The following is a 19,328-nucleotide window of genomic DNA, read 5'->3' as shown; positions in this document are numbered from 1 at the left end:
AAGAAGTATATTCTGCAGGTTATACATTCGGCAATGTTCGGCTCTGCTCGGCTACTGAACTGAATACAGTTTACTGCTCTTTTCGCTCATTCATATCATTATCATTTATGTTTGCCAGTAATACCTACCTCATGCCAATTTGCCTATTTATAGGGAAAGAAGCGAACGAGAAAAAATAATATTTGGATTGAAAATTTTCATGGTAATTTTGGTATGAATAAATTCAAAACGTAAATATGCTTACGCCTAGAAGTCAAAACGTCACAGTAATTATTGCAAGGTTTTTTAAATTAAAAAAAATCAAGAAATAATGCAATATTTTCTATTATTATTAGACAATTCTTTTATATATGAGAAAAATTAACCATTGTATATATCTTTTATTTATCCATATAGAATTTAAATTCTAATTAAAAACAAATTGATAAATTGATATCCTAAACCTAAACCAATAGGTACAACAGTACCGATAATAAGTTTATCGCAAACCAGCAAACGGCAACACTACGTTTCCAATTCGTCAGTGTGAATTTAACAGTAGACCGCGCGGACGTTAGGCAAATGTGCCACGGTAACTCTCGTCGTGTATTTCTTTTTAAATCTTTGTGACCTTGTATAACCGCTTAAGTGAATAATTACATCAAAGGTACCGTGCACAAAATTACAAAATGTCGGAAAACGCACATGATATATTAAAAGAAGCAGCTGCGACTGCCGCGGTTACCGGATCGCTATTTAGCACATTTGACATTATTATGCTGATTCTCTTATTGGGAGCAGCTGTTTGGTGGTTATACAGTTCCAAGAAAGACAACAAAAAGGACGAAATTCTTCTTAGCAAATATTCAATACAGTAAGTCTTGAACATTAGTATTATCTCTATAACACACAGAAAATTTTGCGATTATAACAGGTACAGGTTATGTTTCATTTTAAAAGCATTATAGAATTAGATTGTCTAGATCTGTAATAATTTTGATTTAAGAAACAAATAAACCTAAATATTGATATTACTTTTAAAAATTACGTTTATTTGCTTATGAATTTTTAATAAACATTTGTGTAAAGTTTGGAGTTATTAAAAACATTACGACAATTTGCAAAAAGCAACACGTAAACTTGTTCCTAATTTCCTAATTGGAATTACGATGTCATTATATTATTGCATTGTGATGCAATTTTATTTGCAAACGGTCGACTCGACGTTCGTGTATTTGCACAAACGTCGCGGAATACGTACATACATAATATACACCTACATGAAGTTGTTTGCAATTAGCCGTCAAGTGTAATTTATCATTTAATCGCTTAGACCTATTAAAATCAGAATAATATCATAGGTAAAAATTGGTACAAATTAAAAGTTTTATTAAAGACTATATCCGCATTCCGATTTTAGCTCACACAAATATATTTTTCATTTGCACAGATTAAAGAACCTTTGATGGAAAACCCACAGTTATGAAAATATTTTCACATCTGATATCGTTTGGATTAGGTGTAAATTATGATATTTACTCTATGACGCAAGTGAAACTATGTCTAATTGTTTACGTAAATTAAAAAATAAATTGTTTTAGATACCTTTAAACATTTGGTTCCTTTATATTGTATCGTAAAATACACGACTTTAGATTATGTCTATGGTATTTGGGGTAATATCAATAAAACTGTTTTTTAAAACAAGGGTTATGATATTCCTCTGTTTATGGACAAAATATGCTTAAGTTTATATGTTATAAGGCTGTATAATTAAATGACGAATATTTATGACTTTAGATATGAAAAAACAAAGCACAACAAGGATAATGAATATCGTACTTATAATTGTTATCTGTCCAATGTTAAAGATATCATTATAATATCAGGCGCCAAATACTTATTCACTTTTAGTTATCGACCAGGAAATAAATTCCGAACTTGAGCGTTGAGGATTATGTTACATTTGGAATGTAATCTTACTAATATTATAAATACGATTGGTTAGATGGATGTTTGTTTGAAGGTATCTCCAGAACGGCTGAACGGATCTCAGTGAAATTTGGCAAACATATAGAATAGTCTGGAAGAACACTTAGGCTACCAATTATGTTTCTTTAATTCCGCTCGGATGGAGTCGCGGGCGACATCTAGTAAAAATAATATCCAGATACCTAAATAAGGAACACGAAAGATAAATAAATAAAAAAATTACCAAGCTTTGTAAAGTCTCGGTAATTCTGCAGTCGATCGGCACCAATCAAAATTTTTTTTTCCGCAGTTCTAATTTACAAAAGTTCACTCTGTAACATCGTTTAAAAGTCACTTTAAAGTTATAATTAAATGCTTAAAATCCGGCTTTTTAAAATATCCGCTTATATTTATTTTTATAATAACTTAGGTTATTCCAAATATCGTAACGTTAAAGCAATACATTGAAGGTTATTTTTTACATTTATATAAATAATCACTGGTTGACTCGTTCGCTAATGGCATTTTATATGTTTGTATATCTCGACCTTCTTACTTCTTCGCAACAAGCATCGAGCATATCTTGTAAAGCATCTTCAAAATAAAAAATAAAAATTTGCATGTTATTTAAATAAGGTGACAACACCGGACTCACAGAATTTTCTTTTTATTGTAACTTTATGAAAAGTTTATGGCTATGAAATAAAATATTTTTCTGTATGAACTGTAACGTTAAGGGTAGATTTAATGTACGATTTAACGGTTTTACTATTTGACGCATAGACAATAATGAATTAAATGAACTTGTTCGATGTAGATAAGGGCCTACCGATTCGTCGTTTGTAATTTTTTTTTATATCTTAAGGCGGCAAACCAGCGAGCGGCCACCTGAAATCGCTGAAATAGCGGAGTGACCGTAGCCCATAGACATACACAATTGCATATCCGTTGCCTACCTTTAACCCGCGGAGGAGAGGATGCACAGAAAGAAAAAAATTTCCTTTCCATGCATCCTTTCATCCGGAAAGTCCACTTCCAGTTTCTATCCTAGTTAGCAGAAAGTCAGAAAAATATTACTTCTGCATACTAATGTGGACATTACAGTACTTCCCCAGCAAAGCTGATACGATCATGAATCAGCAATGAAGTCAAGAATTATAAATGACATGAAGCTATTCTTGCTATCAGCATTCCATTATTCTTCGTAATTAAAAATAAACGCTTTGTTTTGCTTTCATTCTAGTGATGGTCATCCGTTTACAAGAAACTGCTAATTCCGTACTTTTAATTCCGCATTCGACTCTTAAACATTTAAGTCGTCCTTGTGTTCTTCAACTGTGTAGTATCCTAACTTGGAATTAAACGTTTTAATAAATTGAGAATTTCTTACCTGAATGATACAGAAATCAAAGCCTATTGAATTTAAATATGTATAACGGTTTCCGTTGCGTTACTGTTATACGGATCAGCATTTTGTATAATTTAAAGGGACGAATTTAGATCAAACTAGAACGGTTTTAGCATAAAAGAATAACTCACTAAGTAGTTTTATATAATGGGACTCTAAGGTTATCTTTTATTTCACTACATAAATAAAAACAGTTTAAATTTATAACACAAGTGAAAGAAAAGTGCAACCTTCCAACCTTTTAGGATAGTATCTATTCTTTTCGATAATATTTCATTTGACATTCCTTTCAGTTTGCGTATGCGATTCGATCCTTAATATGAAAATTTGACCGTACATATTGCACCAAAGACATTTTACCTGACGTGGACGAATTCGTAATACCAGATTTAATTAATAAACCACGCGACCAAACAGGTTTGGGGCTCGTATGTATTGTCTTGCCATCAATTTGCACTGCCGAAACGTTAACATAAAAACATGTCACAGATATGTAATCAAATAACAAATAAACATGCCATCTCTATCATTCTTTGTGAAAAAACTGAGATGGCAATATGTTTTTATGTTATTTTTTTTATATCATAAGGTGACAAACGAGCGAGAAGCCATCTGAAATCGCTGAAATAGCGAAGTGACCGTTGCCCATAGACATACGCAATTGCATATGCGTTGCCTACCTTTAATCTACGGAGGAGAGGATGCTCAAAAGATAATATTTTCCCTTTCCATGCATCCTCTCATCCGGAAAGTACACTTCCACTTTCCATACTTTCCTTATAAGAAAAAGAGTGGGAAGGAAAACGGGACTAGATTAGGCCTCCGGGACGCATACTCATCAGATGAAACGCGGAATAGATTCCACTTCACGCTTGTCTTCTTTGTGGTCGTGGTATTTCACCGGGCGAGCCGAGCCAATTCGTGCGAAGGTGTTAAAGCAGGTGCTAATCACCTGCTGCACCTGATGTTTGCATTATGTTATTATGATATGCTAAAAAACTGATAATATTTTATATGCAATACGTACATAATAATAATCAAATACATATAAATTGTTCTGTTGATTCCTTCATGTCTAGCACCGTCATTTACAACACACATTCCTACTAATGTTACTAATAACGCGAATGTTTGGATAGATGTTTGCTAAAATGTATATCCAGAACGGTTGCATGGAGCTTAAATTTGGCGTAGATGTAGGAGATAGCCTGGAAGAACATATTGATTACTGATTACGTTTTTTTTTTAATTCCGCGGAGATGGACTAGCGGACGACGACTAGTATGTACATATTTGAAATAATTAGAAAATCAGTTTAATGTTTTTTGAGTTCCAATAGGGGCGGACTTGCTGTTTGTTTGGTTATTACATATTCATAAAATTAATATCACTTATAAAAAGCAAAATTAATTTTTATTTCTACAATAACTACTCATTCTTAAAAAATGAGTGTTTTTAATAAGGTTTTTGTTTTCCGACAGGATTTTATAAAAAAAAAAACTTTTCTCGAAAAGATTTTTGTTTCAACAAATTTATTTAATCCAATGCTTGTTATTGATTATTGGTTCGATTCTTTACAAATGATACAATGTTATTTTTCAAGTACGTAGTAGTAATCAGATATCTAAGTATTTATCGTTAAGCAAGTCGGAAATGATTGCTAGATTTTTCTTCAAGATCACGCAAACGTTTGTAAACGTAGGCTATTCATTACGTGTATACTTAATAATCCTTGTTGATTTACACCTTAGAAAACCATCCGGTATAAATAGTCCAATAGCAGACAGTTTTCGCTCTTCGCTAACCTGTTTTGGCATATAATTAGTTGGACCTTACTACGTCAGCTAGAGCGGTAGTATTCCGCTACTGTAATTCAATAGTTATTTTTCTTAGAACTTACTTACCATATACGTAAACATCTACGTAATTTTTAATCGTACACTTACGATATATAAATATTTTTATTTCATTCTCCTTTTTTGTTACACTTCCAAATGTTACATAATGTTATGTCATTGTGTTGATGAAGTTTAATACTAGCTGTCGACCGTGACACCGTCCGCGTGAAATTAAAAAATAACTAAATGAGTCGCCTTTGTGTTCTTCCAGACTATGTTCTACATCTGTGACATATTTCATCAAGATCTGTTGAGCCGTTCCGGATATACCTTCAAGCAAACATCTATCCATCCATCTAAACATTTGCATTTATAATGTTACAATATACTATAATAATTATTATAGTATGAAGTATAATAGTATAATTAACTAGCCATTATAGTAATAGAACACTAGAAAACAATATTGTTCTGTAAGTTTTGGATTAATGAAACCAGGAGGATAAATTATATTACATAATCCAATCACAAATGGAAGTCCCACCACCATTTTTGTTTAAGCATTAAATCATTTTTCATTTTTTTTTTCAATAAAATTAAGATACTCCGCTGGCGCAGCGACCCAAAGTGGTCTTGACCTCCGACACAAGAGATCACTAAATTAAGATACATTTAGTAATTATACATACAGAAGCTCTTAGAGGATTCACATGTATCCTCTAATCGGAAGCTAAATTTGGTGCCATAATTATGTATAGAATTTAAAGCATTTCGTCGCAATAGAAGAAGTCACGTAACGACTGATAAAAATAATATTTTGTTAACCTTGCTTTGTCATTACAACTTCCCTGATAAATATGTATATTGTCATATATTTACAGTGCAAAATCACACACTAATAATAATATTATAATTGCAAATGTTTATATGGATGTATGTTTCTTACAACATATATCTAAAACGAATTACCGGATCTCGATGAAATTTGGCATAGAAGAAGAACATAGTCTGGAATAACGTATACTTAATAAGTTTTTATTTGATTCTGTGCAGACGAAGTCGCGTGCAATAGTTAACTGATTTTTTTTGACTGGTTGATACATTAACGCTAGTCTTGAAATTTTGAGCATAGATTACTGTTACTACGTTGACGAGGATAAAAGAGGATTTAACGATGTTTAATTTTAAAAACAATACGTTTTTCAGGCTTATTTCATACTGTCTGTTGCCTACGGTTCCGTCTGCGCAGAATTAAAAAAAAACTTAATTAGTAGTCTATGTTTTTTCAGACTATGTTCTATATTCATGCCAAATTTCATCGACATCCGTTGAGCCGTTCTCGAGATACCTTCAAACATACATCTAAATATTCGTACTTATAATATTAGTAAGATTTATACTGTGAAGGTATAAATAGAAGGTGGGAAAGTTTGCATCTACAAATATTTTTATCGTTCCTGTTACGAACGTGAGTGTTACCTTATGTATATTCATAATGATGAAGTAAATTGTTATAATTCAGTATTTGAATGTTATCAAAAGTCGCGCTTGATATAATCGTTACACTATCTATATGCTAATGGCTTGAGGCGATAGCGATAATGGCCTTGTCTAACTACACAATTTACCTATAACACGTTTAAAAATATAACAAAGTATATTATGTATTTAATTGTTCTCATAGTATTTGAATCACGATGTTACAGAATTCGTATTTGTTTTAACCCTTACTCACCGTGAAATACAAAAGTTCATGTTATAAAGATGAGTTAACAAATGCTTTGTGATTAATTCTTGGTATCGATTTGTTTTTATTCTAGTTAATTCTTTAATGCATTTTGCTGACAGCAGTTACATAGTCAGCTTTACTAGCGGCCTGGTCTAGATTTTTTCGGCGTCCTATTTTTACCATGCCTTTGGGGCGGGGGAGTTAACAGGGTTATGTGAGACTATGTAATTCGCAGGCATGTGGCGCCCCTTTCTATCCGTCGCCCTGAGTGGACGCACAACCGCGCGTCGTAACGCCGGCCCTGTATTTATACTAATATGCAGTATTATGCTATTTTAACTGAATTTGCCATCGATTTTAGTTAAGTTTATGCTGCATAAATAATTGTTAACATTTTCTCACCACATGATAGTTTTGTACGGTTACTAAACAGGTTTTAATATCATCCTATGTATAAAATTCTGTCATGTCATGTATGATGTAAGTAAAATCAAGACCCTGCTTTTATATTAAGAATAAACTTGCTTTATAAACCAGTAATATTCAAATTGTGACGTAGAAGACGGCCATCAACGCTTCCAATGTTGTACAACGTTTTCAAGAATATTACGCGAATCTGTTCCGTGTCGTTGGAATAAGGCCGGCGAAGCGTGGCCTTAAACTAACAAGTTAGAATATAATATGTTATTATTTAATTATACAAAATTATAATATGTTTAATATTTCTATTTTTCTCACTAATGTTATAAACTCGAATGTTTGAATGCAAAGGTGGGTAGTTGCACGTTTGTTACAAGTTATATCTAGAAAGGCTGCATGGATCTAACTAAAATTTGTTATAAATATAGAACATAGTTTGGATGAACACATAGGCTAAGTTTTTTAGTATCGCGCGGATGGAGTCACGGGCGACAGGTAGTATGTATATTTATTAAAATGTCGACACTAACAATATCCAATAGTATGTGCTAGTTGCACGATTACGATATTTGTCTACTATTAACCGGTTACTTTCCACTTTTCAATTTTCTGATCGTAAGTATCGCCGCTAAGCCATCACTGTAATCACCTTTACACTACAGCTCGGAGAGATAGACCCTTAGTGTAGATTTGTTAAACCTACGCTTAAGGACTATTGAATCATCTTATGACATGTATTTTAGTGTAGCTATTAACAGAAATACGTATAATATAATCTTTCGCGTGTCAAAAATATTATCTAATTTTCGATACTTTCCGGGAATACTAACCCAAACTACTGGATATCAGGATTTTTGATAAAAGCGGTTGATATTACAGTCTTTTATCTACTTCCAGTTTTTTTGACGTCAGTTTATCAACAGAAAATTGAACGTTAGTTAAAATTAGTGATAATTTTTTGTAAATTCTATGATCTCTATCAACATCCGTTAACTAAATAAAACAAAAAATATATATATTTATTCGTCATCTTTCTCATATTGAACTTATAATATTTACATTGATTCATCTTAATAAAAAAATTCCATGTTATACGTAAGACATTTTTAACATGGAAAATATATAAAGGTCTAATTGTATTTTTCCTGTATTACCGGTAAACCCGGGGCAAACCCGTAAAGTAAGTTGTACTTGGTGTTTCGCAACCGAAGCATAATAGAACGTAAATTAGCTTTTCACGAAAAATGTCAACAGATAATACCGACACTAATATCATAATAATTAAATGCATACATAATATGATGAAATTGGTTAATATGATGCCTGGTTTATGACAGCTCAGTAAGCCAGTAGCACTGGCCTAGCCCGTATTGACTTTGTTGTTTACATTATGCCAGTCCAGTATAAGATGTCGATGCGTATAGACTACTGGGACACTGAATTCTAAGAAACATAGGGGATGTTTACTTATTCCAGTTGTATGCCAGCACTGATTTAAAACGCTACTGGCTTACTGAGCTGGTATAATGTAAACCGGGCATAACACTGAATTTATACTGTTTCCATTCCCTAAAGACAAAATCATACTGCCAACTCTGTCATTCTTTCTGCAATAAAAAGAGATAACAATAGTTTTGTAAAGACGTTACCGAAGTGAACACTTACGGTAACAGTAATAATGACGTTGGAATAGTTTAAATTGACCTTTAAATAAAGTTTTCGATAAACTACGATACAAAAGTAACCACAAGTAGAGCATAATGGCATTATAATTAATTTAGCTGTATCGACAATTGACCGAATCGATTAAACATTTAAATATTTGCTTGAACACGTTAATTTATTATTACTAAGTTGAAAAGTGTTTCAATTAAATGCTACACTAGCAATAAGTCTCTCTGCCACGAGGCATTTTAATTTTTGTATTATAAGGTGGCAAACGAGCGAGCGGCCATCCGAAATCGCTGAAATAGCAAAGTGACCGTTGCCCATAGACATACGCAATTGCATATGCGTTGCCTACCTTTAATCGACGGAGGAGAGGATGCACAGAAAGAAAAAATATTTACCCTTTCCATGCATCCTCTCATCCGGAAAGTCCACTTCCATTTCCCATCCTTTTCTTATAAGAAAAAGGGTGTGAAGGAAAAGAGGACTAAATTAGGCCTCCGGGACGCACACTCATCAGACGAAACGCGGAATTGCTACCACTTCACGCCCGTCTTCTGTGTGGTCGTGGTATTTCACCGGACGAGCCGGGCCAACTCGTGCGAAGATGTTAAAGCGGGCTCTACCACTGTTAAAGAATGAAGGCATAGTAAAAATCCCAAAATTATAAATATTACATTAATTTAGACTTGAAATATTTTTTGGGTTAATGCCAAGTTAATGTTTTAAATGTATAATCAATAGATTTTCCAATGGCATAATTTATGATATTTGCCTATTACAATAGTAAATAAACCGCTGTAAATAAAAAATTGAATTACTCATTATTGATGGCAAAAAAACTTAACTTTTTGTTCTTTTAAATACGATCTTGTCTGGAAATTGAATATCGCTGAAGTATTCTATCTGACTGTACGCCATACTTAAATATTAAATTCAAAAGTAAAAAGAAAGAGGCCGTCCTACGTCGCAGTTATGTAGGTTAAGTACGGCATTGTAGAACCGTTATGACGAAGGTTCGGTGCTTTGACCAACTAACTCGTATGTATTAACTCTGTTTATCTTGTTTCGAGAAGTCAGCTAGTTTTAATACTGTTTGTACATTCTTAACAGAGCTGGCATAATTTTAAATGTACAGCCGAGTCGACAATGTTTTGTACGTCTTGTACACTTTGAAGCGTTGGTAATGTAATTAAACAATGGTCAAAGGGTACAGGGCGGGTAATTTTCAATTGCTGTTCATTTTAACAAATTTTTGTCTATAAGCTTGTCGGTGCTCGCGGAATTAAAAAAAAAACTTAATCAGCAGCCTATATGTTCTTCCAAACTATGTTCTACATATATGCCAAATTTCATGAAGGTCCGTTGAGCCGTTCTGGAGTTACTGTTAAACAAACAGCCCGCCATCCGTCTATCCATCTTTTGCATTTATAATAGTAGTAAGATTTGTAAAGAGTATGAAGAGGGAACATATTAACTCTCTGAAAGGCATGAGACAATTTTTTTATAAAATGGTGTATCACAAACGCAGGCCACTGAACATAAATAATTCATTGCGTACCTACGTTTTGAATTATTCAATTTTTTTTAACTTCGTATGTGTACCTTAGTAGGGGCTATAGTTTCCGCAACTACAACTACTTGGCGTGTTTTACTTTATGTGAATCATGTACAAATACTATGCAAGTTGCATATTGTAAAACAAACGAGAATAGAAATCCAAAAATAGATTGAATATATTATTTATTTTCTGATGTGTAACCTTTAAAAAATCCAGACAAGGACAATGTACAATGTCATTGTTTTGATTTTAATGTGACAATAGCATACATATGTGTTTTGAGAAGATTACATCATAGATGTATTTGCCGTTGGGTTTTGTGACCAAAATCTCGTCATCCCTGTGATTATCTTTGACAAAACAGAGATAACAATATGCTTTAAACGAGGACTTGGTTTCGGAAACCTACGATTAGTAAATGCATATGCAGGAACGGTTTAATTCAAAGTACGTGAGCAGGTACGTACATCAATAATTTGATCTGTACGTCCTTTGCAGTTTATTTTGGTACTAGCTATCGCCCGCGAATCCGTCCTCGCGGTATTAAAAAAACTTAATTAGTAGCTTATGTGTTCTTCCAGACTATGTTCTACATCTATGACAAATTTTCGCGACATCTATGTAGCCGTTTTGGAGATACCTTCAAACAAACATCCATCTAAACATTCGCATTTATAATATTACTAAGATGAATTGAGTTTGGTAATGAAAGTTAAATATTAATTAGTTATATTTTATTGTTATCTTTATTTATAATATTTGTGAATGTTTTTGTATTTTACTGATATTAGTACGTATGTGCTTATATAAATAATGTAATTCTTTCAATAGCAATCTAGTCACCAAGTGACTATGGCTTGCCGCTTGCTCCATAGTCTGATAAGCTTTGGCATTTTTTATTCAAACACATTTATCAGTAAAATATATTTTCTACTGGTCATCGAAAATCAAATTAAACATAACTTATTTGTTATCAATAGTTTAATTTATACATATTAATAAAATTGGAGCGTCTGTATGTAATATTATAATATATGCATAAAAATGTATTTTTTTTAATAATATAGAACTGCACAATTGCTTACCTTTTTTCAAATTTCCATTATATATTTATTGTAAGTTAACCGAACATCGTTACAATTTTGCGTCATTGAACACTTTTTTTTTTGAAACACTAAGGATGTTTAAAAAAAATGGAACGAAAAATATTGATATTTTTTATAACGACTGAATTTGATTCACATAAATTTCAAAGCTGAATCGATTCATTTTTAATCGATAAATTTAAGCAGCACATCTCTATGAAGCTAAATTAATAGATGTCAAATGCGGCCTATTAAATTGACGCACCTATAATAGCCACGTTTTACTTTAATTATTAGCAAGGGCCTTGAAATAAACGCTTTGTAACGTTTACACGTAGCTCGTACATGCTAAATAACGTTCGTTTGGACTTTAATCTTCTTATAATCTTGTTCGTCGAGTCATTATTAGTTGCAATTTTAAATTTAACATTCAAATTTTTAATTAAGCCTTCCTATCTTTCTTTGTTTCTGTAAATACAATATCAGGAATTATATCAAAACTTATCGAAGCCGATTTATATTCATTTCTTCCCTAATTATATTTATATTGAATTGTAGAAAAGGACTCGCTAGATTTTTTAACGTAATTCGCGAACGTTAACTGACGGTATGTTAACGTAAACGTAGTAAACTAAGCGTACTACAAATGCTGTAAACTTGAAAATGTCTCTTCTTCCAAATAAAAAGATAAGCTTTTATAGCTTAGATATTGTGATCCCTTTCATTCTCTTTGACAAAAAAGAGATAACTATAGTAACATATTATAAGTATCACGTCATTGGAATTTAACTGTTAAGTACGCATACATATTTAATGTTTGCGAATGTTTTGCACGGAAGAATATAAAACAATCGCAATTAGGAATTAGCTAGTCATACGGTCATTATATCACTGTGTCTATTACGTAAATCATTGTAATACAAATTCAAAGTTCGGATATCTTTATGATAGTATGTGACCAATGATAGTACACATGTTGCAATATGATTGAATTGCTTAACACTTAAGTACGCACTTAACGTAAAATTAATACGAGAATTGAATCGATGTGAAGTTTAAATTTATTTTGATAGAAATAATATTAAAAATATTTTGACTTTGAAATCATAAGAATCGTTTTATTTTGTACAATAAAATTGTGCAGTAAACGTGTAAAGAGAATAAGATGTTTCTTGTCATCTCACGTGAATAAAATTTTCGTCTTAATAAGATGGATTTTTGTGGTCAAAAGTCACTCTTAAGACCATACATTAAATTATTTTTATAATTTCGTGAAAATTTTTAATAAAAATATAAGATAGATGCAATTTTTGCTTAACCGAGCCGTTGTTAACTTTAGCTTTAAGTTTTGTCTTAAAATTTTAGCAAAAAAAAAAAGAAAACATGTCCTTTAAAAATATTCATTGAATGGGAAATAACGCTTATTTTAATCTCAATATTACAATGGAAAAACACCAAAAAGAATTCCCAACTGTGGCAATCGGCTAAGAAACATGACAACCACAAACTTATTATTGTGCAATGAGCACAAAGATTTAAATTTTTTGAAAAAGAGCAAAAAAAAAATCTAAAGTAAGATTGGACGTAAAAAAAATTAAAATCATAAGATAAAGCACTGGAATGTTCGTTCGATTTAAATTGCTATTCTTTACTACACTACATAAAAGTCAATTTTGTCTCGCGACATACATTTACATAAACTGTGTTGACTTCTATCGGATTCTAGAATGAATAAATAAAAATCCTTGTTAATACATCGGCATAAACTGATATTGTTCTCATAAATATAATTATTAACAAATTTTAATCACGAGTGCTTAGTAAATTTATTTATATTTTTTTACAGACCAGCTGCTTCTTTACAAGTAGTAGAAAATTCGTTCATAAAAAAACTACAATCTTCCGGACGTAAACTTGTTGTATTCTATGGGTCCCAAACTGGTACCGGAGAGGAATTTGCCGGACGGCTCGCTAAAGAGGGCGCGCGGTATAAAATGAAGGGCATGGTCGCTGACCCCGAAGAATGTCAAATGGTACGTGGAAATAACTAAAGAAAGTCATTTAAATTATTTTTATGTATAATAACATATTTCCCTTAATCTATAGGAGGAACTGACGAAGTTACCGGAAATACCCAATTCGTTGGCTGTCTTCTGTATGGCGACATACGGTGAAGGCGACCCGACTGACAATGCCATGGAATTCTTCGATTGGCTGAAAAATGAAGATCCAAACCTAGAAGGCCTTAACTTTGCGGTATGTATCACCATAACTACTAGCACTTGTGTGTAGCTGTATAAATATAGCCTAACTGTTTAGTTTCTATCAAAGTAAAGGATACTTTTAAATTAATTCATAGTAGTCTATGTACGAACGAGTTGTTACAAAATCATTGTGTCGTAGTTTTTATTCAGATGTCGACAAATCATTAAATTGCTTGATTCCGCTTATCGCCAAAGGTTATATCAATCAACTCAATAGGTCATCCCCATGGCCTTCGTTTGGTTGAAACATTACTTTTTAATCGTAAATTTTATCGCTGCTGTTTAAAATTACATACAATAGTAGTATCTAACTATGTTTTAACCTTGCAGGAAATATAATTATTCATTCCAGATCTCGTATATGGGTTAATAAGTGTTTTTAAAACCTATTTCTTATATGGTAATTTCACGTTATTAATTAGTTCCTTTATTTCATAAAACGCGAAGAAATTTCATATATTACTATTGAGCCTGTATGTATTATATATAGTTTTTATAAGCGCAAACGTAATTCAGTTATCTTTAAGATAACAAACACTTGTGTGATAACTATAATGGCGGATGTGAAATATAATATGAATCAGATTCGTTGAATTAATTAATATTTGTAGAAATTGTACAGGATGATATTTATTCTATGGCGCACGTTACAATGATATCTCGATACATGATCTTAATTAGTTTTCGATTGAAGCGCTCCCCGGGTCAGGATTTTTGTATTCTCCGTTAGGATACACCTCAATATTAATTGCAAAACTTTGTATTTTATCGACTATCATATTGATATTCTTAAGTAAATAATAAATCATATTTAAATTAAAAAAAACATAAAATATTTTTGTTCGTTTATTCTTTGTACGCTGTACTTAATCTTTGACGTTCTGATTATGAAATTGTCTATGGTTGGACTTTAGACATAAAACGTCAATCTTTGATAGCGATATGTGACAGATGATTGGTGACATTTTCAAATATTAGTCGATCGTATAAATGATATTTATATTTAAAAAGAAAAGGAATTTGGACAGAAACTTCTTATTATGATATAAGTAACACTAGAAAATGTGTATATACAGTAAAAGTTGTTAATTCTTTGGGTTTGTTGGTGAACCAAGACTTAGAATGTTTGTTTCCCTTTTTAATATTTCTGAAAAGTTTTTACCGCGTTACATCACGTATTTAATATCTCAAAAAAAGATTGTTTTACCATTGTTAAAACTTCGACACTCGGTATGTAATTCTAAGAGCATTTTAAATTATTCTGGTAAATGTAAAAACAGTTCTAACCCTAAAACGTTATTTTTATGTTTGATTCATAATGAATAAAAGATGATTTTTCCATAGCTATGAAAAAATATTACTATTTAATTGCTATAATAATAATAAAAAAAATCAATAATTTGAAATGTAGTGTAATAAATAAAAATAAATTAGAATTATAAGGTATTCATAAATTTTGCAGGTGTTTGGTTTAGGCAACAAGACATATGAGCATTACAATAAAGTGGCCATATTTCTTGACAAGCGACTTGAAGAACTCGGTGGTAACAGAGTGTTTGAACTTGGACTAGGTGATGATGATGCAAAGTAAGTATTGTTTTATGTAAGTTCATGGTTTTAATTAACTACAGCTGGTATTTCCATAAAAGATAACTAATCCAAACCATGAAACAAAGCAAACTATTCACCATTTATTAAGCTATAAATTGCATTGCTAAAAGTGCATATAAAACCATTATTTACTTTTATAGATATAAATCTATAATTTCGGATTTCTTTGACACACAATTAATTATTTTGATACAATTCTAGCATTGAAGATGACTTCATCACTTGGAAAGAAAAGTTTTGGCCTGCGGTCTGTGAGAAGTTCAACATTCAGAGCACAGGGGAAGAAGAGCTGACAAGGCAGTTCCGTTTGGTGGCACATCAACCCGATGAGTTCACACCCAATCAAATATTCAAGGGTGAAATTGCTAGACTGCATTCACTACAAGTACAGAAACCGTAAGTTATTTACAATATTTTGTTTTGTAAATTAATAGACTGTAACCAATATACTTAGTTGAAATATTTACTTTACAGACCTTATGATGCCAAGAATCCATTCTTAGCACAAATCATTGTCAACAAAGAACTGCACAAAGGTGGTGGCAGGTCATGTCTTCATGTGGAACTTGACATTTCAAATTCGAAAATGCGATATGATGCTGGTAAGAAATGAATTAAAATAGCATAAATTTTTTAAAGACAGAAAACATTTGGTTAAGTTCAATAATAATAGCTTACTCAAACTTTTTAGTGGAAACATGACCTAAGGAAGATGACAAAGACAATGCCAATTATTATATGAACTTTTATAAATAGCAATATAATGATCCAGCATTGTTAATTTTTTCTTAACAATTCCTTTACAACTTTAAACTTAATTGGTATATAGTACTAAAATCTAGGCAATATAAGGAGTTTGAAAGGCTAATTGTGCTTAGAATTCCCATTTTTAGGAAGATTTTGTGTATATTTATTATTTATAATTTGTATCATTTTGCCTTCCAGGTGACCATGTGGCAATCTACCCAATCAATGACATTGATTTAGTCAACCGTCTTGGTGATTTGACTGGTACAAATCTTGATGAAATCTTTTCACTGATCAACACTGACGAAGAGAGCAGTAAAAAGAATCCTTTCCCTTGTCCAACATCATATCGAACAGCTCTTTCTCATTATGTAGAAATCACAGCTTTACCTCGTACTCATGTTCTTAGAGAACTTGCCGAGTACTGTACCAATGAGGAGGTTAGTAATCCACATAGACTATAAAATCTTTTCAGAATAATGTTTTGAATGTAATTTGCTTAAAATTTAAACTAACACAAATATATATTTTACATCTGTGTTAATCTTCTGTTAGGTCACAAAAATTGAAATGTTTATCAAAATTTCCTCATTAAGAAAAGGCTTTACTACTAACAGAAACTTTAGGATCTTTCTTTTATCAATGAAATAACTATCAACCTTTTTTAATCTATGGGGATTATAATGTAACCAAAATTAATATTATTACACTGAAGCAAGTAACCTATGAGCATTATTAAGATTTAATTTCATTTATTTATTTAATGTGAATAAAATTTTAGGACAAGAACAAACTTTTGCTCATGTCAACTAATTCGCAAGAAGGCAAGGCTTTGTATCAAAGTTTCGTAGTGGATGCGTGCAGGAACATTGTGCACATCTTGGAAGATCTAAAGTCTTGCAAGCCAACACTGGACCACCTCTGTGAACTGCTGCCTCGTCTCCAGCCGAGATACTACTCAATATCCTCCAGCCCTAAGGTATTCCACTAAATTGTAATATTTATAAGTACTCTTTATGCAGTCAAAATTTTTTTAACAAAAATGAATTTCAAAATTTGTATTGTTTAGAATCTTTTTTTTGTCTGCCTATCTTATGTTTCATATTTATGTATAATAAAAAAAAATTATATTTTTTATCTAATAAAATCTTACAAAGTAGATGCAATATAGTAAAGACACTTATGCAACTCATTTAAAATTAACATAAGTTTTATGTTAATGAGTATTCATAAATTATCCCTCAATAACGGAATAATATTTGCCTTGTTAGTATTTGAATATTAGATTTGTGTTAGTGATTACTTCAAGTCCATTAAAAAGTTAAAATACAAAAAATAAAGTGTCGTGTTTAAACAATAATAATGTTTCAGCTGTATCCTGAGACTGTGCACATAACAGCTGTGGTTGTGGAGTACAAGACACCCACAGGCCGCACCAACAAGGGTGTGGCCACCACCTGGTTAGCTCAGCACAAGCCCGAGGAGGGCAAACCATTCCCAAGAGTTCCTGTCTACATCAGAAAATCTCAATTCAGGTATAGTATTTTTGAAATATATTGGTGGCTCTTAACATTGCATGAGTCAAAGGGATGCTGGGAAGGGCACTACACAGCTTAAACTCAAATGTTAAGTTTGAAAAGACTTGAATAAATTACATTTCTTGTTATTAAACATTAGCTTCCCTGTTTTATTAATATTTTGTTTGATTTCAGATTGCCATTGCAAACGCAAACTCCGATAGTGATGGTGGGTCCAGGCACAGGGCTGGCGCCCTTCCGCGGCTTCTTGCAGGATCGCGCCCACGCCCGTGCCAGTGGAAAAGAAGTTGGCACTACTGTTCTTTACTTTGGCTGCAGGCACCGGGATCAAGATTACATTTACCAAGAGGTAAATTTCATACAAATTTTTGTAATTGTATATTAATTAATTGTATAACTTACTTCGAATGCATCAAATTACAGGAGCTCGAAGAATATGAAAGGAATGGCGATGTAAAGCTGAATGTAGCTTTCTCACGAGACCAAGAGAAGAAAGTGTATGTGACTCATCTCCTCGAAAAGAATATGGAAGAACTTTGGGATATAATAGGCAATCGAAATGGGCACTTCTACATCTGCGGGTATGTAAATTTGAATTTCATATATATATTACAATTATATTAGTATAAATGATTAATTTGGACGTAATGATAATTGTTTTGAATACAGGGATGCTAAATACATGGCTGTGGATGTTCGTAACATCGTGCTGAGAGCGATACAGGAGGTGGGAGGAAAAACCGAGGAGGACGCAATACAATTCTTGAAGAAACTGGAGTCTATGAAGAAATATTCGTCTGATGTATGGAGTTAAGGCAGAGGCCTCATTCGTTAGTTAAATTTATCTACTTAAGGACATTATCCAAATAATACATATTAGAATATGTAAAATATGACAGCTACAAGCAGTAATTGTAATGACATACTTTATCAAAGTACGATTTATATTTTTTTAAATGTTTATAATTGTACAAATTTTTTAAAATAAATTTTATAAAAAGACGTACAAAAAATGATAATATAATTTTTATTCAATTTGACATGAAGTGAAATTTATCATTATAAATGTAATTTAATATTGTAATTGACGAGGTCCTGAAAGGAATAACATTGTGTTAACAAGTTAATCGTGATTGTTATTGTTGTGTACATTTTCAGAGTTGTTAGTATGTTCTATTTAAGTGGACTGGGAATTAGACTAAGAAAATGAGGATATTCTAATTTTTTTATATTATCTATCTCAATAAACCATTTCATGTAATGTTTTGCGTTTGATTTTATACATTAAAAGGTACTAAATAAGTTATTGATGCTTAGCCAGTCTGTCAAGAAAACATTGGTGAATGAAAGACCTATTCCAACCCACTCTTTCATTCTTGCGTTTGCCGTAAAGTCATTTAACTTACCCTTTTGTGGCTTCTGTTGCTACCAAAGCCAATAATATCTTTGGTCGTTATACATTAAAAATAGGGACACCTTTATAACATAGAATAAGTCAAAAGGGACACA

The 19,328-nt window shown here is 32.0% G+C and overlaps 1 protein-coding gene across 1 annotated transcript; it reads left to right on the top strand.

Annotated features, from left to right (window-relative positions):
* The first annotated feature begins 517 nt into the window (after nucleotides 1–517).
* Cpr (Cytochrome P450 reductase) lies at nucleotides 518–19,077 on the top strand. Its single transcript, XM_013326680.1, has 12 exons — nucleotides 518–853; nucleotides 13,506–13,692; nucleotides 13,766–13,915; nucleotides 15,386–15,510; nucleotides 15,736–15,930; nucleotides 16,009–16,136; nucleotides 16,480–16,721; nucleotides 17,063–17,260; nucleotides 17,653–17,816; nucleotides 17,994–18,168; nucleotides 18,243–18,400; nucleotides 18,489–19,077. The coding sequence occupies exons 1-12, from the start codon at nucleotides 669–671 to the stop codon at nucleotides 18,631–18,633; spliced, it is 2,052 nt and encodes a 683-aa protein (XP_013182134.1). The 5' UTR covers nucleotides 518–668; the 3' UTR covers nucleotides 18,634–19,077.
* Nucleotides 19,078–19,328: the final 251 nt, after the last annotated feature.

The sequence above is a fragment of the Papilio xuthus genome, unplaced genomic scaffold (assembly GCF_000836235.2).
Source record: "Papilio xuthus unplaced genomic scaffold, Pxut_1.1 DF828780.1, whole genome shotgun sequence".
Classification (NCBI taxonomy): domain Eukaryota; kingdom Metazoa; phylum Arthropoda; class Insecta; order Lepidoptera; family Papilionidae; genus Papilio; species Papilio xuthus.
This window is presented reverse-complemented; position numbering and strand designations above follow the sequence as displayed.

Excerpts from the sequence above, each read along its gene's own strand:
- Cpr (XM_013326680.1), top strand. The coding sequence starts at position 669 with ATGTCGGAAAACGCACATGATATATTAAAAGAAGCAGCTGCGACTGCC. Across the intron at positions 854-13,505 it reads CTTAGCAAATATTCAATACA|ACCAGCTGCTTCTTTACAAG; the intron begins GTAAGTCTTGAA and ends ATTTTTTTACAG. Across the intron at positions 17,261-17,652 it reads CAATATCCTCCAGCCCTAAG|CTGTATCCTGAGACTGTGCA; the intron begins GTATTCCACTAA and ends ATAATGTTTCAG.